This window comes from Periophthalmus magnuspinnatus, chromosome 17 (assembly GCF_009829125.3).
Source record: "Periophthalmus magnuspinnatus isolate fPerMag1 chromosome 17, fPerMag1.2.pri, whole genome shotgun sequence".
In the NCBI taxonomy this organism is placed as follows: Eukaryota; Metazoa; Chordata; class Actinopteri; order Gobiiformes; family Gobiidae; genus Periophthalmus; species Periophthalmus magnuspinnatus.
Window position 1 is genome coordinate 4,436,343 of NC_047142.1, and position 26,224 is coordinate 4,462,566.

The window sequence follows — 26,224 nt, forward strand, 5'->3', positions numbered from 1 at the left end:
GTGATATATTAACATTTTATTAAACAAAAATGCCCAAGCAATTTAGAATAAAAGTACATTTTTAAAAATAAATAAAAAGCTGCTGTTGAACTAATAAAACACACCAGGAAATGCTCCGTGAAGCCCAAAGAGTATCTGGACGCGGCTTTACGGCCGTGCAATAACCCTAAAATGAACCTCTGAAGCATGAGCATCAGGATGCTTCTCTTTCTAAACATTTTCAGCCAACCAACATCGTCTCATAGGTAGTGCAAATATAAAGGTAGAATTCATATTAAAAATGTAGCCCTAATTATTCATCTAAACTGGTCCAGTCCTTCAGATGTAGTGAAGTATTTCTTTATAAAGGCTAACATTTCATGTAAAAGTACAAACACACAATGTTGGCTTTGACAAAAAGTCAGCAAAAAAGTCACAGCTCAAAACAAAAGAATTCACAGCCACAAGCAACACCACAGAATTGACATCAATATTTTAACATTACAAAGGCTACGAAATTGAACACGAGAGTAGAAAATCAGCTTAAACTGAATAATCATTAGTCCACTATTTCTCATGTTTACACACAAAACCAATTTGTACAATTTCAGACATAATTGTTCCTAATCTCACTGTAATCTAGACTAAAATTATGTTTAATCTGAATCTTTTTCTTGTAGCTTTTTTTTCCATGTCTAGGAAAGTGGCGTCCCCCGACATTACAGGACATCTGTAAAGACCATGTTCCACTTAAACACATCTCTAGACATTATTAATAACACTGTTATAGGTCATCTAGCTACAGTTTTATCAATCGCTTTGGCACACTTTCTTCAAACATTTTATAAGATGGAGCGATATCTGGCATCTTTTGAACACAAAATTATTCACTTAAGTCACAAAACAGTTCAGAATGTTTCATGACTGCCCAGAGAAAGCCTCTGTAAACTGAGAATTGAGAGTGAGTTATGTGCTACATCTTATTTAAAATACAGTTTCACATTTAAACAGTGGAGGCTCTGGAGCGTAACCTGGTCCAGACATAGTGGTTTCTAGTATTTCTATAATCTACAAATATCTTCACTTTGTGGTTCCTGTGTGTTAAGTTGTGCCCTCTGTCTTTGGTCAATAGACTTTGTGTTTAGTGGACAGTCTGGACAAAAAGTTTTTATTTATTTATTTATTTTTATTTATTTTAATTAGGACAGTGCATATTAATCAACATGTCAACAAACAGCATCAATGTAAATATGCCGGAATTAGCACAATAGCTACTTTACATCCGTTGTCCTATTTAAAGATGCAGTTTTGACTTTGAAGTTTTAATTTGACCGGTATGTCACTAAATCAAAGTTATTGTTATAATTTGAGTATTTGCTCCGCCTTCCTGAGTGGCAAGTTTGGGACTTTGTGCTGAAATGTAAACATCAGTGTGAAAGCGATTGAAAAAAAACCTAAGACCGACAGTTAGGTTGATGTTTTAGGCAGTTGAGGTTAGCACAGTTGGTTTTATTGGACTTTTTCGTTAACCATAAGACTGATAATGATCATGATTACACTGGAATGTTTTTTCATTTACATATTTCTGTAACACCGTGTCCATTATAATATTGTAATATAATTGTAACTAAGCTTTTCAAAACAAAGTATTTATGGTTTTAGACAAGAAAATTAAATAAATCACTTGATTAAAAAGAAAATGGATGGAACTAATCTTTCCCTGTCAGTACAATGCACTTTTCCAGATGTGCTAATTCTGGACTTTCCCAAATGTGCAAAACAACAGCAACATTCATTATTTAACAGCAACAGCTTCTGCGTGCACCTGAAATAGCCCACAGTTTACAGCAACATCAGCAAACTTTCTATTTGTAGTTTTGAGTGTTATTAAAATATTGTTGAAGCAGGTCAAGAACAAAAATAACTGTTAAAATGAGGCGCAGTGTGATTATATCTCAAAATATATCTCTCTTTTCAAGCTCTGCAGAGTAGGATAAGAAGCACGAGTCAGTGGTAGTATTTCATTGTCATGGTGTCTGTGAACCAGAGGCAGGACTGTGGCACAAGGCAAAAGTGTCTGGGGACTCGTCAGTCCTTTGGCAGCACAGGTCCACTGTCTCTGTGTCTCCCATCTCCATGTCCGGCTGATCTTCTGCATCTACTGTGTGAGAAACCTCGGATTCATCGTCACAGCAAGAGCACACCTGCGGAGCATTCATTAAAGTAACAATTTAAGGTATTTATTTTTCAGTGAAACATTATTGTCCCACTGGCAGGAATACACAGAAATACACTGCAGAGTAGCATAGTACTTGAAATGCAGTACAATAGTCAGTATTTGTTTGTTCTATTGACAGGACACATACCTTGATGTCTATGACCCTGGGCACACTTCCATTCTTCATCCAGGGGTGGATCTCCACCAGCTCTTTCTTCTGCTCCTCAGTGAAACGTGGCTGGGTTTTCTGCAGCACCTTCAGCTTGTCCCTGTCCTCTTTCAACAACTGCTGCACGTCACTGTTGGCACAGTATAGACAACAAGAAACAGTAATTTGAGAGAACAATTAGTTGATGAAAAAGGATCCCAACAATGTTACATCTACTTGCGTACCATAGTTAAAGGATAAATATGTGCTGTGCAGATGGAGCGATATCTATGTCAAAACTTCACCTGTTACATTAAGATTTCTATCCATGGACCATCTTGTGGTAAACCCCTGTCACTGCAGCCAGTGGAGCTGGAGCAATATCTTCTCTTCAACTATGGATACCAGGCAGCAAATCCATAAAAAATCTACATAGTGGATGGATTAATATTATATAGGAACAAGTTAAATTAACTCCACACGGGAAGGTCTTGTCTGGTCGGGAACCAAACCCAGGGCCTCAATAATGTCTTTCCAAATAAAAGTAGATTTCACTGTTTAAGTCCTTACCCTTATCCTCAAACATTACATAGAACTTATGACAGCACCACTACTTAATCGTCACTGGCCGCGCCCTCGTCCTCTCACTCACCGCGAGGGCAGCTGGAAGGTCATCATGATGTGATCAGTCTGATCCATCTTCAAAGGCCTTCCCTCGGTGCTGCTCACGTGAACTTTGACCTTCTGACTGCTCTGAGACGAGTCCACGCTGCCAAAGTACTTACTACTGTCACTCCCTAGAAGAATCAAAACATTTATGAGCTGAAGCACATAACGTAAACCAGACCATCTGAGATATAGATGAAGTCTGAATAATTCTATTCCATATACAGCCCCACGTCACACATCACTAAAGTAACTACATTCAGATATGAATGGCTCTACTGAAGACTGAAATGTTTATAAAGTACAATTGATAAACAGTTTTATATGAATGGTTCTTTATAAAGTAGAACAAAGCCAGACTTGTTCCACTACCTGAGATGCCGCTGGCGGAGCCTCCACTCGCTGACGTCCTGCTGTTGGATGTCCCACTAGACGTCCCACAGCCATTGGACGCTGAGCCCATGGAGCCTGAGGTGGCAGAACCTGTACCCGAGCAGGAGTCTTCATGTAAAATCACATCAAACATGTCACTCGATGAAGAATTTGCATCACTGTTGTTGCCGTCTCCGCGTGAGCTGATCTATAAAGTAAAATGTTCATCCGGTCAAATGTACCACTGTGTAAACACTGACGCTACAATGAGATTAGCATGAAAAACATGTCTTACATTTTCCATTTTCCATTTAGATATTTATGTATTATGGTCAAAGTCTTTGAGGCCTTGTATGCAAATTAGTGGAATAAAAATAGGGGAGGGGGGATTGTACAAAATGTTTTCTGACTTGCATTGTCAGTGTATTTGATACATACCTAACTTAATCCCATGTGTGTTTTAAAATAATGTCTACAAACTTTGTGGATAGTATAGAAAACACAACACTGAACTAAAACATAACATAGGGGGTAAGTATGTGGTTGGAAAAATAAAGAGGTTTGCTGATGATTCGCCTACCTCATAGCTGAGAGCCCCCAGCCTAGAGCACAGTTTATCCCATGACAAACGCTCACAGACACAGGACGTGTCCACGTAAAACAAGGGTCCTGGTGGACCAAGGAGACTGAGAGATGGCTAAAGGGTGTAAGGATAATGACATCATGTGTTAACACCCATGTTTCATCTAAACTGACTAGATATTACACATGGTACAGGAATACAGTAGTAGAATGGTCCTAAAAAGAGACATATACAATCATGTCTCAGTAAACATGCCACAACTCACACACAGGCCTCAAATAACCCACCACAATCTGATACAGCGCAACTTATAGTGGGGATAAAAATGTGGGCGGAATGCATTGATCTCGTTTAGAAATCTCGTTTAGCATTTTCAGGGTACATTCTGATTTATTTATTTCAAACCTCATGCATTTACTAAACAACAATTCAAAATATACATGTAAATATACAGGACCCAAACAGTTGTATGTGGATTACCTGTTTTAGTTCCCTGTCCTTGGTCTGGTTCCCACCTGCTCCTTTTTCCCTTTCTGTTGTGTTATTATTGCCCTGTCCCACTGCAGAGATCCCAGCGTTGTCCTGCACAGACAGCTCCAGCTCCAGCAGGTTGAGGGGGGAGCTGCAGGGCGACTGGAACAGAGGTGGAGAGGAGGTGCCCTCACCGCCTCCGGACTGAGGTGTGGAGGGGCGAGACTGACTTTCTGGAGCCCCCTTTGGCATTTCTGAGTTTAAAGAAAACTGGAAGGATCCTGTTTGGGGGTTGTTTGTGTTTTGTAAGTTTGACTGGTTTTGAACATTGAAGGGGGGTGGGACAGTAAAGGCACCTTGGGCAGAAAACGGAGCTGGGGCTAAGGGTATTTGAGTGAGATAACCACCAGGTTCAGTAGGGTACAGCGCCTGATGTGGAAGATTTCCCGGGACTTGTGGGTACAAGTAGTGGGGTAGTACCAATGCCACAACTGGGGTGACCATTGAGGGGGGGTATTGAGGATGGTGGATGTGCAGGGGGCACTGGGCAGGGCTGCCCTGGTTTGGTGTACTGCACGAGGGACCGGCATCACTGTGGGGAGCCACAGAGTTTGGCCTAGTGTACACCTGCAGGGGGTACCCGGGCATCACAGCGGGGTAGGCCATGGGCAAACAGGACTGTGATGCTTCTGAGGGAGACCAGGATGTAGGGTTCAGGCCATGGAAGAGGAGCGGAGATCGCAGCTGTTGCTTGGCCTGAGACGACGTGCTGTCGGATGACTCCACCTGCTTGGCTCTCTTCGATTTGGTCTTTTTATTTCTCACTCCTCGCCGAGCGCTGGGTTCCCCACCAGGGCCACACTGTTTGGATGATCGGGTGGTTTGTACAACTGGAAGGTCGAGCACAAACAAAAAAAGTTTAATTTAAAACAATTTAAAACCTTAAAAAGAAAGGGTTTATAAAAGTGATTTGTTGTTTGTAAATAAGCTCAAGTAAAATTGCAGAGAGAATTCATTCTGGGTTAAAAAGTTTGGTGGTCACCATCATTTGAAGTCTGTTCCCTCTGACGCTCCAGATACTCAGAGCAGTTTGCTTTGAGGGTTGTGAGCGTCCGAAGCTCTTTGAAGCGATTAAGAAAGACCTGCTCCTCCTTTTGGGTGTGAGCTGCCAGGACCTGCTTGGTGAGCCCTAGTTTCTTGTAGGACTCCCTCTCCTGGCTGGGAGTGGAGACGCCACATGGGAACGCAGTAGGGTTTTGGCTGCTTTCAAGAGGTTCTCCTGTCCCTGGGATGTCCTCTATTAGTTCTGTGTGAACAACAAAGGAAGTTCAAGTCAAGGGCGGAAATAAAATAAAACTTTCAAAAAAAAAAAAAAATACAAAAAGTCTAACTGGATTGGCTATAGTGTAATAGGAAGGAGGAGATTAGACATCACTCCACTCAATCTGCATTTTTAAAGATGAGAAACAATATCGCAGTAAAGAGAGGGTTGACTTTTTTAATTTAGCCTTGAGGTGGTAAAAAGCTGAGGTGGGTTTAGATCACATTTTAGATCAGCACAATCTCTACTCCCACCCTTCTTGTAATACTCTTTGGGCTTAGACGAGGATGGAACACATTTTTTGCAACAAATTCCACTTGATCCGAATTATGCAAAAACAGTAGTTTTACTTATTTAAAATACTAGTTTACCAATGCATATTGCATACTGCATATTCTAGAAATTATTTAGCAACAATACCACTGTTTCTAATAATTAACTGACAAATATTTAAATCGACCATTTTTTCAAAGCAAAATAACAAAATAACAAAGAGGATTTTCTTTATCCAACTCAATCTCATTTGGTTTTATCACTGAGTGCAAATGAATTAGATAAGTAAAGTAAATGTTAAGAGATTATAGAAAAGAGCAGTCTAGCAGAGTACAGTACCTGACTCTGGGTGAGGTTTCTTGTCTCCGACATGCACAATAGTGCTACTATAGCTACACTGGCTGGTGATGGACACAACACTTTCTGGTTTGTTAGGTACAGGTAGAGGCAGTGAAGTGCCCACTACTGCTGTGGCTGCATCACTGGACTTTTTGTCCCGGTCATGTAAAGTGGAGAGGCCAGATTGAACCTTCAACAATGCCGGTTCTGTGAGGAATCAGAGAGATTCGTACATTAGAGAGCCCTCGAGACTATTGATAAAAGGCAGATACAGCTGTAACAAATAAAGGCACAGTAGGACGAGCACATACCTTCAGCCACCTGCATGTTTGTGCAACCTTTCTGCTTGTCCTCATCAGAGTTTGAGGATGTGGTATTAGAGAAGGACTGGCACTTTCTCTTCATGGTCAGAGGAACATTACAACTTTCCAGGTACCTACAGTTACAGTTATGAGCATTAGAAATATTATTACAATTGATCAATAAAGGCTTAAAGAGTGGTCTTTGTCTTTTACCTGATTACACTGTCTAGACAGCTGATCTGCTGGTACGAGTAGACAGTTTGATCATTAAAAGCCAGCTCCTCCTGAAAGGTGGACTTGGTCTCCTCTGCTCCAGTGTCTTTCCACTGGGCGACTGCTGTGTCTTTGGGTCTAACCACAGCCTGGCTCTTTTGTACAGAGTCTACTGGGAAAAAAAGACATAATTACAACTACATTCACAGACAACATACATTTATCCTTTACATAACAGATTCAGGTATAAGCAGAACTTGCCACCAGAGGATTTCTTGTCTGTTTTGACGGTCTGCTGCTCCTGACTTTTCTGGAGGTGTATGCCTTTGCATATTTCCTGAAAGGTTCGCTGTGAAAAGTCAGATCAGGTCAATATTTTTCAGATTATTTCACAAAACTTAAAAGAACACAGTGCCATTTGGGTTAACGCACAGGTCTTGCTTTGCTGCTCTCTTCCTTCTCCTCTAGGTGGATCTTGGAGTTGCTGCCATTGTTAATGCTCTCGTTTGAAGAGGTCATGCTCAGAAGGTGGTCATTGCTGTTCATGCTGCCGTATCCACTCGATCCACAGCTGTGAACCGGCTAAAGACATGAGGTTTAAAAGAAACAGTAAAAGAAATGATTAACGTTTATTAAAATCACATTTAAATAAAAATGTTGTGATTAAATGGCTTATATTTGTCACCTGCAAAAGGAGGCGATGTATCTGCTCCGTTATGTCCTGTATGTCTGGATCCATCGTTTTCATCTCCCTAATGGCAGAGACAGGCGCCACAAACACATCTTCATTCACAGGGCCCCTGAAATTGTAAAAATAGACGTCAGAGCTTTGAATGCAAAATATTAACAAAATTATTAACAAATATATTGAAATTGTAGCATTCTGGAGTAAGGAGACACACGGAATTTATTCTGGTTGTTTCTTTTTTGAACACAAGGGCAACTGTAGACCGTAACCCATGTCAAAACAACAGCAAAACAGCAAAACAACAGCAAAACAACAGAAAAACAACAAGAATCTCAACTCACTAGAGCCCCAAAAACTGTGCATGAAGTACTCACTTTTGTTACTTAAGTAAAACAAGTACAGATACAGAGATAAAAAGTTATCCAAGTAAAAGTATCAAATGAACAATCTACTTAAGTAAAAGTATTTAAGGAGGGGACAGGTCTGCCATCTGTCCAGGGACAACAGATGAAAAATAGCCTTTTGGCTAATTCTGGTGCATTTGCAGCAATGCTATTAATGTACACTGTCCCTGTCAAATAAACCAATAAATAAATAAATAAGAACCCGTTTAAAAATGTACTTTAAAACTAAAAAGTAAGTATTTCACACAAGTGCTGTTATTTATTAAAGTGTAAATGTGTGATATTGATTAAAAATGATACGTATTTTGGTCACAGTAACAATACAAATCAGTTTCTTAATTTTTCTTATGAATTTTGTGTATTTATTTTTGTTTTGCTCAAACCTGAAGCATGAAATTGAAAACTTTAATCAGGATGTTTCTACAGACATGGTAAAATTAACCCCTCAAATCATATGAAAAGTACTTTTTACTTTCTACTCCACTACATTTTTAACTGGACTAAAAAGTAAAGATACTGCTCTCAAGTGTAGTGAAGTAAAAGTAAAAAGTATCCACTGTCAAATGTACTTAAGTAAAGTACAGATACCTAAAAATTCTACTTCTCTCATCCACTTGTTACAACAACACAAACAGGAACAAGAACAAACAGCATCAACTCTAAACTAAACTCAAAATATCAGATCATTACAATATTCAAACACTCACATGCGAACTTTGTGCCTTCCAATGACGAACGACACTTTACGGCTCCAGGGGTTGACGAAACTTGACCAGCTTGTGTCGAGGATTATGTATTCTCCATTTCGGGCGCAGAATCGTATAGATGAATGATCGAATGGTTGTCCAGCGTACTGAAGAACTGCACAAGAAAAACAAAAACATTACAGATTTGGACATGTTACACATCCTTCCTCTTTTGCGTTGTTGTGTTTTTTTTTACTTTTCCTGTGGATCGCCAGCATAATTGGTCGATCGTTGGGATGAAGATGCAGGAGGACTGGTGTGCCGATCAAATCCTGGGGAAGGTATCCAAGAAGTGGGACAGCTCTGGAAAACAAAAACAACATTATAGAGTAGAAAATAAGTCTCGATTTGAAGGTTTGAACCGAGTTGGCATGATTTTTACTTTATCTGCCATGTCGTAATAAAGGTTTTTAATTGTTTTGTACTTTTTGAGTGCCTCAGTTCTTTGCAACTTTGCGTAAAATTGTCCTTTTTGTGCTCTTCAGTGCGAGGACCAGTCTCAAATACAATCTCTATACATCCTAGTAGCACTTCTACCTCTTTCTTTATGCAACATTACATATTTCCCACATGTATCTTTAATGAAAACACAACAAAACATATTAAGACAAAACTTACCTCTCATCCACATCTTGAAAAACACAACTGGGAGAGTGTGTGGTAGTAAAAATACGCTTGTCTGTGGGAATCCGAGGTGCTAAAATATTCAAACAAAACATTCATTATTAATTTCAATTCAACAGCGTTTGTCTTTTAACAGTACATTGTGTTAAGGCTCTGACCATCATAACCGGAGTGCACCCTTTCCGCCAGCAGGAGGCAGCAGAACTGGTCTTCAGCATGTACAGTGTCCTGGACTTTCATCAGATATGGTGTCATGCGAAAGGGATAGTACTGCAGGTCGCCCTCACACTCCTTCCCACCACTGAAATGTCATTTTAAATTGAGTAGTTTAGATCATAATTACCGTATTTTCCGGATTATAAGTCGCACCAGCCAAAAAATGCATAATAATAAAAGAAAACACATATACTTCACATATAAAATCGCATGTAAGTATAAGACTAAATCGCACTCCTGCCCAAACTATGAAAAAAAGTGCAATTTATAGTCAGGAAAATATGATACACAACATCAAACTCTATGACTTGCATGAATTTTACAACAGTTTTCCCTTGTCATAAACTAACCCAAAGTTGTAGGTCTATTTTAATGGATTCGAGCATATTTAAGTAATCCTTTATTGCCCTGTATTTGAAACTTGGTGTGCAGAAAATCTGTTTTCACCTACCCCCTATCTCCACCCACTTTATTCATGGATTTAAAAATGTCACAATGTCATTTTTCACTCATTAAAAAATATATAAATGTAAATAAGCTGCTTGCTACAGTGAAATGCAGCTATGAAAAGCCGCAGAGAATTGGTTTATTTTTATTTTTAAGGTTGTCGGTAAAAAGTTTTAGATCATTATTGCAGTTTACAACAAACATAGTGTAAAATAGTGTAAAAATGATCTACGTATGTTCTGGTTTTATTCTAAGTATCTGGAAAGAGACAAAACATGCGATCAGTCTACGAAAACACCAGTAGGGGGCAGCGTAAAACCACTATGTATAAAGTATGTTGAATTCTGCACCAGGTGAAAAAGAGTATCGTGCATTATTAACAATTACCTCAAAAGAACGCCTTATTTTTGTGAGTTTCTTGTGGGTGTCTTGTAATTTATGTATGTTTTTAGTCTGGAAACTGGTTCAGATTAAAGCTCGTACGCCAGTGATGTCACAAACAAATTGAAAAGCCCCCGAAGAGGAAGCCGCAGTATGAATATAAATCACTGCTGACCACGAGGAGCAGATGGTTTCAGGGTGAGACTAAGCAGCGTTCACTCACCTGATACGACAAAAGAAGGACTTCTCTTGCATACAGTCAGAAGGAGAGGACTCTGAAATAGGGGAGAGCATGTTTTTAAGCAAAGGCAATAGGATCCTGTGAGTAATGTCATCTCCAGCAGGTGTTTTAACATGTAATTAGGTGAGCAAAGGCTTAATTTGGTAGCGCTGCTTACAAAGTGCATGAAGCAGTTGTATTTGGGGAAACATTTTCAAGTCTAATAATAAAAAGGTGCGAACGTGTGCCATCACCTACTGAGAATTACTCACTACTGATGACGAAAATGCCCCCTCCCCTTTTCTCACTGACTGTGTTTTAACCCGTTTCTAGTTTGGCAAATAAGAAGTGTGTGAAGGTAGAAAAGCACTGTTTAAAAAAGGGACCGTTTAGCATTTAGAAGAGGTAAAAGCCGTGTCACGCTGGACTGTACTGCATGTACCAAAACGGCAACTTCCAAGGTCTATCAAAATCTATCAAAAGAGTAATTTTCGACATTAACTGTTGAATGTCCATCAGGAGTTGAATGCATCAGGAAGTAAGATTCATTAGGTTTATGCACAGGTTCCCTTTTTACCTAAAACATTTGAACTTTCACCCTACCTCACAGGAATTTACATATTCATTTTTCTTTCCTCTTCCATTCACAGGGTTCACTAACTCTCGTCGAGCCAACTCCAATGTCACTACATCTATTCATCCATTTTCTTCTGCTTATCTGGGGCTGGGTCACTAGGGCAACAGTCTAAGCAGGGACTCCCAGACTTCCCTCACCCCAGACACATCCTCCAGCTCCTCCGGTGGGACCCCAAGACGTTCCCAGGCCAGCCGAGAGACATAGTCCCTCCAGCGTGTCCTGGGTCTTCCCTCCCGATGGGACATGCCCGGAACGTCTCCCTAAGGGGCGTCCTGAACAGATCCCACCCTCGCCTATGGTCACTACATCCATCCATATAATATTAACTTTTTTTACCATGTTGAACAAGTCTAAATGATTATGTTTTTTGCACTTATCCCATAGACAGATCATGTAACGAATTAAGAAAATGCGAGATACCTCTTTTTTGAAAACATATCCATAATTTCTTGACTATTCCCTATACTAAATATGAAAACAATATACTGTTCATTTGGAGTTGCTCTGATTTATTACCCTAGCCACTCTCCACAGTCTCAGTAGATCTGTGACGCTACCTCCAGCTCCGTCTTACAAATATAAACAACTCCCCTCCGTGATTTACCTGCTCCTGTGCACATGCTCCAGGACGGCAGGCGGTAAGGCGTGGTGAAGCTGTAGAAAACGCTGACATCCTGTGGCGTCAAAAACTCAACAAACTTGGTGTCCTTGAAGACGTCTCTTTTGCAGTTGAGGATAGTGGCGGCCTGGTCGGATATGTAAACGATTCTTCCTGTGATGAGGGAAACAGCCACTGCAAAAGTGTCCTGTTGAAAAGACAAACCTCATTTAATCCATGTACTGCGATATTGTATTTGCAAAAACATAAAGTAACTCACGTTGTTTTTTAAAGTGTATTCAGAGGTAATGCTGTCGATCTCCTCTATTGTATAAGAGGACACGTCAAGACCTGAAGGCTGGCTGTCATTGATCATCAACAGCTGGTAGTACTCTTCATTGGCTGAAAAGGAAAAACACAAACAGCACAGAGGACATTTAGTAAAAAAGGTTACGGAGAAGGTCGGGGGAGGGTCTTCCACCTGCTTTGATGTCATTGTTTTGACTGGATGTCTGTGTAATTCCCTCAGACGTCCAGGTATGATCCACAGTAAGACAAAAATTCAAATCTGTCAACTGGACAAAAAGTTGCAGGACTGACTTTATGACTTTCTTTTTCAGCTCTGGTCAGTGTCCAACAATAATCTGACCAGAACTGAACGAGCGGCTGGGATGAGTCTTCACTTTTACAACCTTTTGCCCCGTTGACAGAATTTTTCTTTTTCTACAGCTTTGACTAGAATGTTTGGTATTGGAATACTTGGATTTAGTTATTTGCTGATGCTTTTATTTCTCAAAAACACCTTGAAAAACATGAATTCTTACTGTCTAAATGTCCTATATTATTGCCATGTTCGAACGCTGTTAACTCATCAGAAACAGACCTGGAGTTGTGTTTTGTTTCATTTACATGTTTGTATAATCCTGGTTTTATTAGTCTGTAACATCTCCAATGCTCAAAAATGCTCTGTTCCACCTTGTGATGTCATGAAGTGGTAGTTTTCTAATGAACAGCTACCTTTAACCTGTAGTTCAGTAGAAATTGGCAATTCCAGGGCTGAATCGTGCCAATGATTCTAGTGAAGGTGTGTGGAGTTTAAAAACACAGTGGAGCGCTTCCTGTATTACCACATGATGACATCACAAGGTGGAACAGAGTGTTTTCTGATAGAGAAAAGAACTCAGCCTAAATATGCAGCTTTGGTTTGTGTGTTAAACATGTGTGAATGAAACAAAACACAACTCCAGGTCTGTTTGTGACGAGGAAACAACATTATAATAACATAAAATAGCGTAATAGCGTCACTTTGTTTTGGGCATGGGAGGGGGTTTTGGCATTTTAAAGTAAATTAAAATGAACTTAAAATAAACGATTTAACCTTCTGTAAACCGTTTGACTTGTGTGTCCTCTTTAATATGTTTGATCCACCCGGGTTATACGTACCTTCCACCTGTTTGACGCAGCGCAGGGCGTACTTGAGGGTGTTCAGGGTGCTGGACTTGTTGTTGTGCCTCTTCTCCGTGGGCAGGTGACGCTTTAGTTCTTTTAAGGTTTTTATCACCTCTTTCTGTGTCTTGGCTTTGGCGGATTCCTGACTACTGTAAACGGCACAAACATGAAGAGACCGTGAGTGCGGCGTTCACATTAGAGTCGATGAAGAACGTACTGGAGCATTGTGAGTTATGTCGTACCTGCAGCCACTGGTGGATGGATTGTCTTGCTCGGAACTGAGTAAACTGAAGGCATTGGAGCTGCTGGGTGGAGATGGGCTGTGAGAGTTTGAGCTGGAGAAAAAAGACATGACGTTTTGAATATATAAACTTTTTTTTTACTGCAGAGATGCAAGAATTTCACAATTTTAAGACTAAAAGGCCTTGGGTATTATGTTAAAGAATGATTTTGTGTAGATATTTTACACTCAAAACCTTCGTGGAAACAATTAGCTTTTATTTCAGAATGGTAATGTGATTAAGGTACGTAGTTATAAGTGAGAGCATAAATATTACTAGGATTGTAAAGCTCTTTTTGGCTCTCACAGGCTGCCGTAGTGTGATGATGTTGTTGTGTGTCTTGAGTGATAATTTTTATTATGTTTGAATGATACTGAATGTGCTCCTTTGCTCAAAATAAGAATACTTCATTTAATTTAAAGATGCAATATGTGTTTGTGCAAATGCTGATTGTCCATTTCATTCAACAATAAATAAAAATCAAATGAAGGAATCAAAACACATACTGCATCAAACATCTCAGAACATGCACATTTGTGGCTGCACTGCTTCATTTACCCAATAAGGTTGACCATAAAGTCTCTTACAAAGGCCATTGATAAGATATCTTAATCAGACGTGTTCTTTTGTACTCGGTGGTGAGTTTTTGACCTCATTTAATCCATCTCTATATTGGCACATCAAGACGCTGCTGGATTTCTTGCCATTTTCGCTGTAGCAGAGCCTCATAAATGTTTGCAATCACATGTTTTCTTTTGCTTTAGCTCAGTAATGTCCCGTATCTTTAACTTAGCCCCATAGAAAGAAATCCAGAGGTGTGATTTCTGTCGGCCACAGAATCGGTCCATCCCTTCCAATCCAAAGGTCAGGAAACGTTTGATTGAGGAAAATCACGAACATGCAGCTCGCAATGTGACCACAGAGTACAAAAGAACAAACCTCAATGATATATTTTATCAACTGCCCTGTATAAAGGCGATACTCCCTGACGCGAGCTTGTTGAAATCATCCTAAAAAGATTACTCATGTCTGCCCGGGAGTCCGTCTAAAAAGGAAAAGAACAAAACTCACCTCCTGCTCTGAGCCGCAGAGCAAAAGGCGAGCTACTTCTAACCTCGGGTCAGTTTCACCTTCTTACTGACGCTAAGTGGAACATGGCCAAAAGGGTGCACTGTGGGAGAGCTTAAACGCAGAAGGAGGCCAAAATACAACTACGATTAGGACTTGTGCCAGATCCATGTGAAAATGAGAGCAGGGCTGTTCTGGGCCTTTTCTCCCATTGTCTAATTTCACTCCCAAGACTCAACCCCCCATCACTGCTTCAGTTTAAGATGGAAAAGATGGAAAGACAGATGGAAGAGAGAAGAGAGTGCGTACTTAGGGGTTCTCTCTGTGCCCACCCTCCAGTTTAATTTATTTGCATTGCAGATAAACGACTCGCATGAATGACCTATTTTGAGACCAAACGGTGAACGGTGACAAGGTTACAGCCCGGCTACTTACACGTTTAAAAATAACATTACTTGGTTTGAAATAGCCACACGGAGCCTAGTTGGTTGTTTAAGCCTGTTAATTTTAGCAGTGCAAACTAAAAGTTGCTACAAGACAGACTGGGCATGGGTTGAAATAAGACTGAGACGACTGATTAAAGCTAATTAATGCTCTAGTGCAGTGGAAAACCTGATACTAAAAGAAGCTCGGGGAGTTTGCACTGGTTCAAACAGACCAACACGAGAAACACTCAGCTTTTTTAGATTTGACTTTCAGACAACAATAGTGTTAATGTATTATTACGTCAGATTAAACCCCAGTCCTGTCACTTCAGGGAGACTCAGTAAACGCTTTGGCCACCCTCGTTACAGGATAGACCCTTTAAATTGTTAGGGTTAGGATTTACTGACAATTTATGATTTTAATTCTGACATTTGATAAAGATTTGCTAAAATGTGAAAGGAAAAAGGTAAAGTAAAACGATCCAAGTGCAGAAGCATTACTTTCTGCCCCTTATTTGTAATGAAAATGTTTAAAAGAGCAGATTAAAATGAAATGAAAATATAACAAACTTTCAAACGGTGTCATTTTCAGTTTTAAGTCACGTTTAAAGCACTGTCACGATTATGATTTTATCCTTTGTTCCAGTGAGAGGCTGAAAGGTCCAGTGAAAGTGGGTTTGGCCTTAAAAGACGTCAGCACACGCACCGCCCAGGGTAAACACGCATAAACAAAGCGTTGCTACGGAACCAAGGAGTGCTTAAAACAACCCAACCGCTCAGGCTTTTACTTTCCAGCCAGTCAATACCAATCAGTTTTTCGATCCTGCCAAGATTATTGTTTGTTCGTTTTTACACGTGAAGAATGAAATGTTCTTCCTCGTCATAGAGCGTGTCGTGCAAACTGTAAACATGTTATTTAGAGCTGAGGTCAAGGCACGCTCTATTAACAAACCAACGTGACTAACATGGTTCACCCTTTGACTTTTAGGAGCTCAGTGCTAATGTCTTCATGGTTTCCCCGATGCTCAGAGTGGAAAAATGTAGAACTGTCTAGTAAACGAGACAAATGAGTCATGCAAAACTCTAAGGGCGTCCCCTGTCGATTTAAAAGAAAAAGTATAAACAGTACAACCTTGAAAATATAGGTCTATTTGATGCAATATACGAAAGAAAATGGGTTACTAACTTCAGCATCACGTTCCACAAACTCCTATGAAATAAACAGCAGGAACACAGAGCTCATAATGAATGATATTCCCTAAATGCTGTCCAGGGCGGATCGTGTTACGGTGCTTTAATTCAGTTCAATTCAATTTATTTTTGTAAAGCCCAAAATCACAACAGCAGTCGACTCTGAGGGCTGAACGTCATAATTGATTTAACGAACAGAGAGTTATAAAATCAACAGTGAAACAAAACAAAACAAGCAAACGGCTCAGAACGTCCCCTGTCCGTAGACCATCCTTCTCAGCAACGAAAAGCTACATAAAAACCTGTTAACTGCTGCGTTTGTGCTTTTGCTCCTTGTTTTATTTGATCTAATTTTGAAGCTGGTGATGTGTGAGGACATTATAAGGGATTGGAAAAATAATGAGGATGCCACGAAGACGGAGAACAGGACAATCTGACCGCTATCTAGAACCAAACCAAACCAAATCTGACTTTATCTTAATCTTTCCTTCTCACAATGGCCACACTATTCACTCGAGTGGTGCTATTGTCTCCTCCATGATCAGAGGTGGTACCTGCAGTGCACTTTGCTTAACCCGAAGCTATGCCTGACCTTTTGTTGCTCCCTGAGGACTCCAGCAGGGCCGAGTCCTTGCTGTTGCCGTTGGAGCTGCCCATGGACTCGTGGCCGTTGCTGTCGTTGCTGTGACTCTCATTGCCGTGGCTCTCGTTTCCGTGCGACTCTGTGCCGCTGCCGCTCGACCCGCTGCTCTTCATCTCCATGTCCTCCTCGGGCAGGGAGCGGGAGCGGGCGTTCTTGCGGTGGTTCTGCGGCGAGGTGGAGTTGTCCTGTCCGCTGCTGTCGCTGCCCTCTGACGGGAGGCCGAGGTTGGGTCCCCCCTGGCTGAAACCGCCCATCCTGTGCAGCTGCCCCATGGAGCTGCACGACGGAGGTTCATCCTGGCCCTCCAGCACAGGGAAGCGATAGGGCTTGGAGTCTGAGTCTTCTGACATCAGGAGAGGTGGTAGTGAGCGGAGTTTCAGAGCATCACCCCATCTTCACCGAGGGTTGCCGTGGGAATTAGCTGCAAAATCGATTTACCTGCGGAAACATATTTACAATTATTTAACCCATTTCACCCATAACACTTTGTACAATGGAGATTTTAAAGGTAAGATATGATAAGACGTCACACTAGGCCAAATATCTAATCCTAAAGTGTCTGTGTTTTGACTGGCCTGGGATCATACGCACAGAACTTAACCTTTGAACTATGGTAACGCCGCAGGTGTCTCTCTGAAGTGAAGAGCTCACAGACTGTGTGGCATTTACAAAGAGCAGTAGGTCCTATGTACTCTTCAAACAGGCACAGATCCTAAAAGGTAATCCCACCACAGGCACCTGGCTCACTGTGTTCAACTGATCTTTAAAAACCTACTAGATTTTTATTTATAGAGAGAACACAGGGTGGCAGCCTACATTTAGCTGACATTTTTACTTTGTTTTAGTAGATATAATCACTGTTTTAGTTTAGACATAATGAGGGTTTTGTGGTTAAAGCGATTGAGGTTGTGATAAGGGAATGGAATGAAGCTTATAATAATGAACATTATAATAACATAGATCAGAAAATAGCGTAATATGAGCCTTTTTTAAGTGACCTACTTGATGCATGAAGATACGGTACATGAAATATTCTTGGTAAAGCAGTAACTCATGTAGCACCATCTTAAGAGTATTAGAAAAAGTAATTCACACGTTCTGCACTGAGCTATATATACTGGAAAACTGGGCCAATGGAAGCAAGAGTTACGTTGCTGGTGCCACTTTGCCCCATTTTCTTACATATATTTTATATTTATGCTTGTTCTTTTTTGTTCTGTTTGGCTCATCAGGTCCACTTTTCTGTTGTCACTTTGTTTTGGGCATGGGAGGGGGTTTTGGCATTTTAAAGTAAATTAAAATGAACTGAAAATAAACGATTTAACTTTCTGTAAACCGTTTGACTTCTGTGTCGTCTTTAATATGTTTGATCCACCCGGGTTATACGTACCTTCCACCTGTTTGACGCAGCGCAGGGCGTACTTGAGGGTGTTGAGGGTGTTCAGGGTGCTGGACTTGTTGTTGTGCCTCTTCTCCGTGGGCAGGTGAAGCTTTAGTTCTTTTAAGGTTTTTATCACCTCTTTCTGTGTCGTGGCTTTGGCGGATTCCTGACTACTGTAAAAGGCACAAACACAGATATAATCATTGTTTTAGTTTAGACATAATGAGGGTTTTGTGGTTAAAGCGATTGAGGTTGTGATAAGGGAATGGAATGAAGCTGCTTACTATGAACAACAGCATTCCTAAACAGTTACTGAAGTGTTTTCATTTGCTACTTAATCACATGTTATTATGGATCTCGTTACATTTTTATTAACGTGCGTCACAGTTAATAGGGTGATAAAACAATTTTGATTCTCATATTGATCGATTACAATAAATAAAATTGAAATTAAAACAAAAACATTACTTCTAGGTAATTCCCTGGACATACACAAACTAGACTATTAATGCCATTTAAAACAAAAAGTCTTCCACATGTCCAAACCACACGCTTTTGTGGCTGTAGACTTTTCGATTCAAAATAATAATAATAAAGCATTAGTCTCATACGGTGCTTTTCCAGACGCTCAAACTCACTTTACAATTTCATGCATTATTCATTTTACTACGGACGGATGGAAGTGAGGCTACCGATCTACGCCAACGGCCCCTTCAACCAGCACCAACACACACAACATTCATACCAGGCAATGTGGGTGAAGTGTCTTGCCTAAGGACACAACAACATTTTTGTCCCTGGGGCCCCACTGTGACACCTGATGTTCCCTGTCGTCTCCCATACATGTACTAACCAGGCCCGGCCCTGTTTAGCTTCTGAAATCTGTTTTTGATGGAAATTTGGCTGTAAGCATAACACAATAATTAGACTGAATTAAAATTTCGTCATTAAAAACGTGTTACCGGTAATTGCCTAGTGCTACTGTGAAACATTATGTCATGCGTCTGTTCTCAGTGTCATACTGACCTGCACACTCACAGCTTCATCCTATCAGCTACATTTAAACCTACAGTCTCAGTATAACTCCGATCTTTGGCCTGAGCTCTAACCACATGCTGACATTCCTGTGTAATGGAAAAAGGCCTAACCACTTCTCTCTCAAACTCAGTGTAGTGCAGATCGCTCTGCCAAATTCTGCTCTGTTGTGGGCGTGTGTTTATTTTAGGTATCCAAGCCGGTGTGAGGGCGTCTGGCTCATACGGGACCAGTCATCTTTTACGTAGGGTTTTTCTGTGACGCTCAGCTAATGTGTGGTCTTAAAGCCCACATTCAGACTGAGGAAATCCATGTCAGATCCTTCCAGGACATAAAATCTTTACTGCTTAAGACAAATTATTATAATGATTATAATATAATAATAATAACAATAATAATAATAATTATTATTATTATCATTATGTGGCACATTGCTCTTGCACTGTGGACCTTTTCATTGGTTGAGAACAATTGTTTATGTGTCAACAGAAACACGTATAAACTGCATGTATGTGCATAGAATTTGTGCAGTATCTAAAGGGTCGTCAGAGGAAGGAGAAATTGCCCTTCTCGAGTCTACTCTACTTCAGTCACAGGTTGTCTGATGTTACATATAATCTTGTTGTGTAATTATATGATGGACAGTGCACTGTGAGCTGTGTAATAAAAGGCCCAGAGTCCAGCTGGTTTATATGTCACACATTTATGTGGAATACTTTATACTTCTTTATACTCCATCCAGGTGACAGCCCTCTGGACGTCATTTACCAGGAAATTTTGACAAAACAAAAGAAAAGGTCATTTTTTTATGACACTGTGATTTTTTGTGACCACAGCAGCAGTCAGAGCTTCTGTAAAAGTAGTGACTTTGGTCAAACATGACCTTTACTAAATAAGTTTACCAAATAAGTAACTAAATATGCTATACTACGTAACAAAATATACTGTACTAGTGTCACTTCAGCGTTTTCTGCACAATGATGATGCAGCATTTGTCTCGTCACATTTTACGGCTCTTATAAAACACACAGTGAGTCTCCATGAGTCCAGTAGGTCAAAAGAAACTAGTAATGTGATAAAATGCCATTGATGCATGTCAACGCTGGCCCTGTTCCAAAAGACAATGACACATCTGAGGTGAGAGGATTTGGCAGATTTATTGTATGGTTGAGTTTCATATATTTTTGGAGTTTTCTTCTCATTCTCTTGTGTCATATCAGGTCAGTCTATAAGAGACATCTGTCCCATAGACGAATTTAGATTTAGTTTAGAAAAAGTTACACGATAATAAAATATTTACTTTTGGTGGTAAATGATGGCTTTTAAATCCTACTAAAATACTCTGTACTCTGGTCACATGGTGAACGCCTGCTCAAATCTACCAAGTTATCGTCCTATACAGACTGAGACTGAGGCGCCACAGTGAAGCTCTCTGAGGTCAGACCTGATTCAAACACACAATGGAAATCTATAATGGGTTAAAGATCTGATCAAATGACGTCACAAGCTTTTCTGATCCCCTGCACAGCGGTTAAGTTTGTTGTCATTATAGTCGTTAACGAGCCTGGATGGAAAAATAACACAATTTCTGTTTCCTCTGGCGACCATTTAAAGTCATTTAAAGTGATGAAGATCTCCAACATCTCAACCTTCTGAGAACATGAGGTTAACTTGTTCCTTGGAAACATCACAACAGATAATGAGCCAATACAAAACAGAGAATATCACTGGAACAATGTCATTAAACTGACTGTCTACACCAGGGGTGTCCAAACTTTTTGCAATGAGGGCGAGATTTGGTGAGGTGAAAAGCTGCGGGGGCCGAACATTCACCCTGATCATTCTTTGAACCATTAATATTAAATGCACATGAACTATTTAATTTTTTTTTTTTACTTTTTATTGCAACTGGCTTTCACCTTTCAAAAACAAAATGAGTTATACACAGATTATAAATATGAAAAAGTGAACATTTACTCTGTGGTTTTGATTATCACAATAAAATTAATTCACTGAGATTTTCAAATTTATTCACCAAATAAACTGAGACTGGACTGAAGCTGAGATCTGGACTGTAGAAAATAGGCCTGGTCTGGTTCAAAGACGGTGGTTTGGACGCACAAAACGTCACGCAGGTGAGTCAGTCTTGTCCTCGCACGGTTCTTGTTAAAGTTCATAACCGAGAACTAAACAAACTCAGCATTTTCTTAGCAAATGTTCGAATTTCTTTAAACCTGAAATTTCCATTGTTACGTATTCCCTTTTCAAAATTCTAATTGTGTGTTCAATCATCTGCACCGCACTGTCAAGATCACCTAATTATGTTTTACAACCATCTCTGCAGCACATTATTAATACAAATCTGAAATGTCTGAAGCCGATATACTATATAAAACAAAAATGAAAGGGCACACTTAATCTTCACCTTCCTTAGGGTGTGCAGTGATTGCCCTTCTCTGACTGGTTTATGATCTAATTCAACTACTTTTACAGTATTGGTTTTGTGCCTCTTCCGCCTGTCACTGACCTACTTTTTTTAGAACACACTGCCAAGGTATAATCAAGAGTTTTAAGGCTAGACTGCTTCTTCCAGCAAAAAAAATAGATTTGGAGACATTAACCTAAGCAAATTCTTTCACTGAAGTGTCATTTTTCCATAAGACCTGGATTAAATGGAAAGAAATGCTGAGAAGTGCAACAGTAACTGCTCTCCTTAACCTGGACTACAGCCAAAAGCCTTGCCCCTTTGGCTTTGCTTACGTCAGACTGCATGACTCCACCCTCCTCAGTGTCCTGTTTCAAGAAACGTGCCAGTTAAATAAGAAACTTTTCCTCGGGCTAGGATTGTAGATTACAACACCAGTTCCACAGTCGTATATGGTATATGGGACTGATTATGCAAATAAACTCAGCTCTTAGCAGCCAACAGTTAACACGTTGGTTTTTAAGGTGACAGACAGCAGTGGCATGGATCTTTATCACGACTATATAATATCAGTTTGTAGGCCACACAGGCGGTCTGTCACGGAGCATGAGCATTAGCCACAACTTTGGCCATAAGAGACAAATGATATGAAAACCTTTGTGTATTAGTTTGTTGTTCCACATCCAGAAACAGCTGCAAAATCATGTAGCCCCAGACAATAATAATAAACCCAGATGGACAGTGGTGGGACAAATATGGGACCACATGAAAAACATTTAGACACCGACACTGTCCCAGTCCTGAGGTGAGCCCTGAGTCTGTCCTAAGGTCAGTCCTGTCCCTGTCCTGTGAGATGAGCCCTGTCCCTGTCCTGTGAGGTGAGCCCTGTCCCTGTCCTGTGAGGTGAGCCCTGTCCCTGTCCTGTGGCGAGTCCTGTCCCTGTCCTGTGAGGTGAGCCCTGTCCCTGTCCTGTGAGATGAGCCCTGTCCTGTGAGGTGAGCCCTGTCCCTGTCCTGTGAGATGAGCCCTGTCCCTGTCCTGTGAGATGAGCCCTGTCCTGTGAGGTGAGCCCTGTCCCTGTCCTGTGAGATGAGCCCTGTCCCTGTCCTGTGAGATGAGCCCTGTCCTGTGAGGTGAGCCCTGTCCCTGTCCTGTGAGGGGAGCCCTGTCCCTGTCCTGTGAGCCCTGTCCCTGTCCTGTGAGATGAGCCCTGTCCTGTGAGGCGAGTCCTGGTCCAGGCGCTGCGTCATGGTGACGGTATGTTCCAGCTCTGGACCGGCGCGTCTGTATTAACTTGAGCCATGTGCCTCTGTGCATAACTTTATGTAAGGCGCTCCTCAGTGTTTCATTGAACATTCCGCGGTGCAGCCCGTGACTGTCTGCAGCCCGTGGACATGCGCGTTGTGGCGCATAAACAAACGCATTTTACACAGAAAGGTACAAAGACACTTTAATGATCCCGAAGGAAATAGAGACGTGTTCAAAATGCGCATGGCCAGAGTCTTTACTCCAGAAGTTAAACACTGTTTAAAGTCAAAGCCGCCTCTGTCTCTCTGTGGACAGGCTGCTGTGGACAGTGGACTGTCCTCTACTGGCCGGGACATTTTGTGACAGTTATGCAACTACACGTTTCATGTGTTTTCCTCTTGTTTAGCAGTGGTTCAAATGACTAACAGTTTCCACTCCTCTCACAGCACAGGGAGTAAAAATGCTCTTAAATGCACTTACCTCACAAAAGTAGAGCTGCTGAGTGTCCTGTTAGTGCACTGCCACAGAAAATAAAGCCTCGCTGTTGAGACATTAACTGCAGAGTCCGAGCAGAGGCAGAGGTCGAGTCCCGGGCCGGTGTTGTCTCATTCAGCTTCATTCAGGACTGTGCGCGCTGCAGAGTCTTCACGTAGACACTGACCTCATTTCTAGCTCCTGCCAAAGCCCCGCCTCCAGGACGCTCTGATTGGTCAATATCTTGTTGCGTTTTTCGTCATAGTTGTCGTGGCCAATGACAGGGCGGGTTTGTGTGGAGCTTTCACTGTAGGAGCCGTTCATCTCAGAGGCTGATCCGCGCCGCTCGTTTTATATAAGGACTCGCCTCTTTCACGTGGAGCCACGTCCAGCGTGAGCCGCAGCCGGTGAATGAAGCGGTTATCTAAACGGTTATACAAGTGTGCGCCCGGTCTGCAGGCACTGCGGAACTTCATCTGCACTGCTCAGATGTGCTGCTTTACATAAGTGCATATTTGTTTATATTGTCTGCATTCTGCACAGAGAGTTTGGCTTTGATTCTGCTCTAGTATGAATCTGCAAAGTGTCATCAAAAACGTGGCTCACCAAAAACCTAAAGCTCTATCTATCTGCACAGTGTTAGTGAAAAAGATAAGCTAATAAAAAAACAAAAACATTTAAAGAAGTTACAAATAAAACTGTACAGATGCAGTACACCTCAGACCTGTTTATATTTTATTAGCCTCTGCTTCATTTAACCAGGAAAGTTCCACTGAGATTTGGAGTCTCATTTTCAGGTTCCAGAGGGAATCTATGTTGTACATGTTTTTATAAATGTTTTAAGAAAGTTTCTCATCCAAATATCGGTGGCACATTATCCATTGTTCCATTGTTCCATTGTTCTCCTGGGGGACAGCCACGTAGGCAACGACAGTGACACCTGGAGGGGCGTGATCTGAAAGAACAGCCCCCGATATGAACCCGAGCGGTGTTCTGTTATTGGATTTCTGTTCGAGTCAAAACTTGTTCATAACAAACACCATGTTCGAGCACAAGGGTGACACCAGGACACCTTAGGTCAGAGGTTGATGATCGACTTTGTTGTCGTGTCATCTGATCTCCGGCCGAGTGTCTCGTGTGGAGAGGAGCAGAGTTGTCAACCAATCACCACCTGGTGGTGAGCTGGATCCGCTGGCGGAGGAGGAAGCCGGACAGACCTGGCAGACCCAAGCGGGTCTGTTGGGAACATCTGGCAGAGCCCTCTGTCAGGGGGGTCTTCAACTCACATATCTAGGAGAGCTTTTCCCAGACCCCGGGGGAGGCTGGGGACCTGGACTCCGAGTGGGCCATGTTCTCCACCTCTGTTATTGATGCAGCTGCTCATAGTTGTGGTCGTAATGTCTGTGGTGCTTGTCATGGTGGCAATCCCCAAACCCAGTGGTGGACACCGGAAGTAAGAGATGCTGTCAGGCTGAAGAAGGAGTCCTATTAAGCCTTGTTGGCTTGTGGGACTCCTGAGACAGTTGACGAGTACCGGCGGGCCAAACGTGCCTTGGCTTGTCCGGTCGCAGAGTCAAAAACTCGGGGTCCGGAGAAGTTCGGGAAGGCCATGGAGGAGGCCATGAAGGAGGACTATTGGACGGCCTCAAAGAGATTCTGGCAAAACGTCTGATGCCTCAAGAGCAGTGTGGTTTTCATCCCGGTCGCAGAACACTTGACCAGCTCTATACTCTCTATCGGGTCCTTGTGAGTTCATGGGAGTTTGCCCAACCAGTCCATATGTGTTTTGTGGATCTGGAGAAGTTATTCGACCGTGTCCCTCGTGGTGTCCTTTGGGGGGTGCTCCAGGAGTATGAAGCCTGGAGCCCTTTGCTAAGGGCTGTCGGGTCCCTGTATGACCAGAGCAGGAGCTGGGTTCTCATTGCCGGCAGTAAGTCAGACCTGTTCCCGGTGCATGTTGGACTCCGCCAGGGCCTTTGTCACCAGTTCTGTTCATTATATTTATGGACAGAATTTCTGGGTGCAGCCAGGGGTCGGAGGGGGTCTGGTTCATGGGCCTGAGGGGTCTGGTTTGGGAACTACAGGATCTCATATCTGCTGTTTGCAGATGATGTTGTCCTGATGGCTTCATTGAGCCAGGACCTGCAGTAGGCACTGGGGCGGTTTGCAGCCAATTTTGAAGCTGCTGGGATGAGAATCAGCTCCTCCAAATCCAAGGCAATGGTTCTCGACCAGAAAAAGGTGGCGCCTGCTCCGGGTGGGTGGTGAGTCTCTGCCTCAAGTGGAGGAGTTCAAGTATCTTGGGGTCTTGTTCAAGAGCGAGGGAAGGATGGAGCGTGAGATTGACAGGCGGATCGGTGCAGCGTCTGCAGTGATGAGGTCACTGTATCGGTCTGTCGTGGTAAAGAAGGAGCTGAGTCCAAAGGCAAAGCTCTTGATTTACCGGTCAATCTACGTTCCTACCCTCACCTATGGTCATGAGCTCTGGGTAATGATCGAAAGGACAAGATCGCAAATACATGCGACTGAAATGAGGTTCCTCTGCAGGGTGGCTGGGCGCTCCCTTAGAGATAGGGTGAGGAGCTCAGTCACATAAGAGAAGCTCAGAATAGAGCCACTGCTCCTCCACGTCAAGAGGAGCAGCTGAGGTGGCTCGGGCATGTGTTCAGGATGCCTCCTGGACGCCTCCCTAGGGAGGTGTTCCAGCACGTCCCACCGGAAGGAGGCCCCGGGGAAGACCCAGGACACGTTGGAAGGA

The 26,224-nt window shown here is 41.9% G+C and overlaps 1 protein-coding gene across 6 annotated transcripts; it reads right to left on the reverse strand.

Moving 5' to 3' along the window:
• Nucleotides 1–23,637, reverse strand: per2 (period circadian clock 2). 6 transcript variants are annotated; one of them, XM_055228562.1, is made up of 25 exons: nt 23,473–23,621; nt 18,294–18,457; nt 16,853–17,341; nt 13,538–13,630; nt 13,290–13,444; nt 12,127–12,248; nt 11,853–12,054; nt 10,615–10,666; nt 9,506–9,648; nt 9,342–9,420; nt 8,920–9,026; nt 8,685–8,838; nt 7,571–7,685; nt 7,318–7,467; nt 7,150–7,234; nt 6,886–7,057; nt 6,682–6,806; nt 6,371–6,577; nt 5,480–5,743; nt 4,447–5,327; nt 3,964–4,080; nt 3,384–3,591; nt 2,998–3,142; nt 2,346–2,496; nt 1–2,183 (listed from the first exon to the last, which is right to left on the reverse strand). In XM_055228562.1, the coding sequence occupies exons 3-25, from the start codon at nt 17,251–17,253 to the stop codon at nt 2,007–2,009; spliced, it is 4,305 nt and encodes a 1,434-aa protein (XP_055084537.1). In that variant the 5' UTR covers nt 17,254–17,341; nt 18,294–18,457; nt 23,473–23,621; the 3' UTR covers nt 1–2,006. The 6 variants fall into 6 exon arrangements, with proteins under 6 accessions (XP_055084537.1, XP_055084534.1, XP_055084539.1 ...); XM_055228559.1 differs by having other exon boundaries at nt 7,147–7,234; nt 23,473–23,610; XM_055228564.1 differs by lacking the exon at nt 3,964–4,080 and having other exon boundaries at nt 23,473–23,637.
• Between the last annotated feature and the right edge of the window lie 2,587 nt (nt 23,638–26,224).

What these genes read in the sequence shown, in the direction of transcription:
- per2 (XM_055228559.1), bottom strand. Translation starts at nt 17,253, where the DNA reads ATGTCAGAAGACTCAGACTCCAAGCCCTATCGCTTCCCTGTGCTGGAG. An exon ending in CCATCCACCAGTGGCTGCAG is followed by an intron (nt 13,445 to 13,537) that starts GTACGACATAAC and finishes TGCCGTTTACAG; the next exon opens with TAGTCAGGAATCCGCCAAAG. An exon ending in TGGGGGCTCTCAGCTATGAG is followed by an intron (nt 3,592 to 3,963) that starts GTAGGCGAATCA and finishes TTTACTTTATAG; the next exon opens with ATCAGCTCACGCGGAGACGG.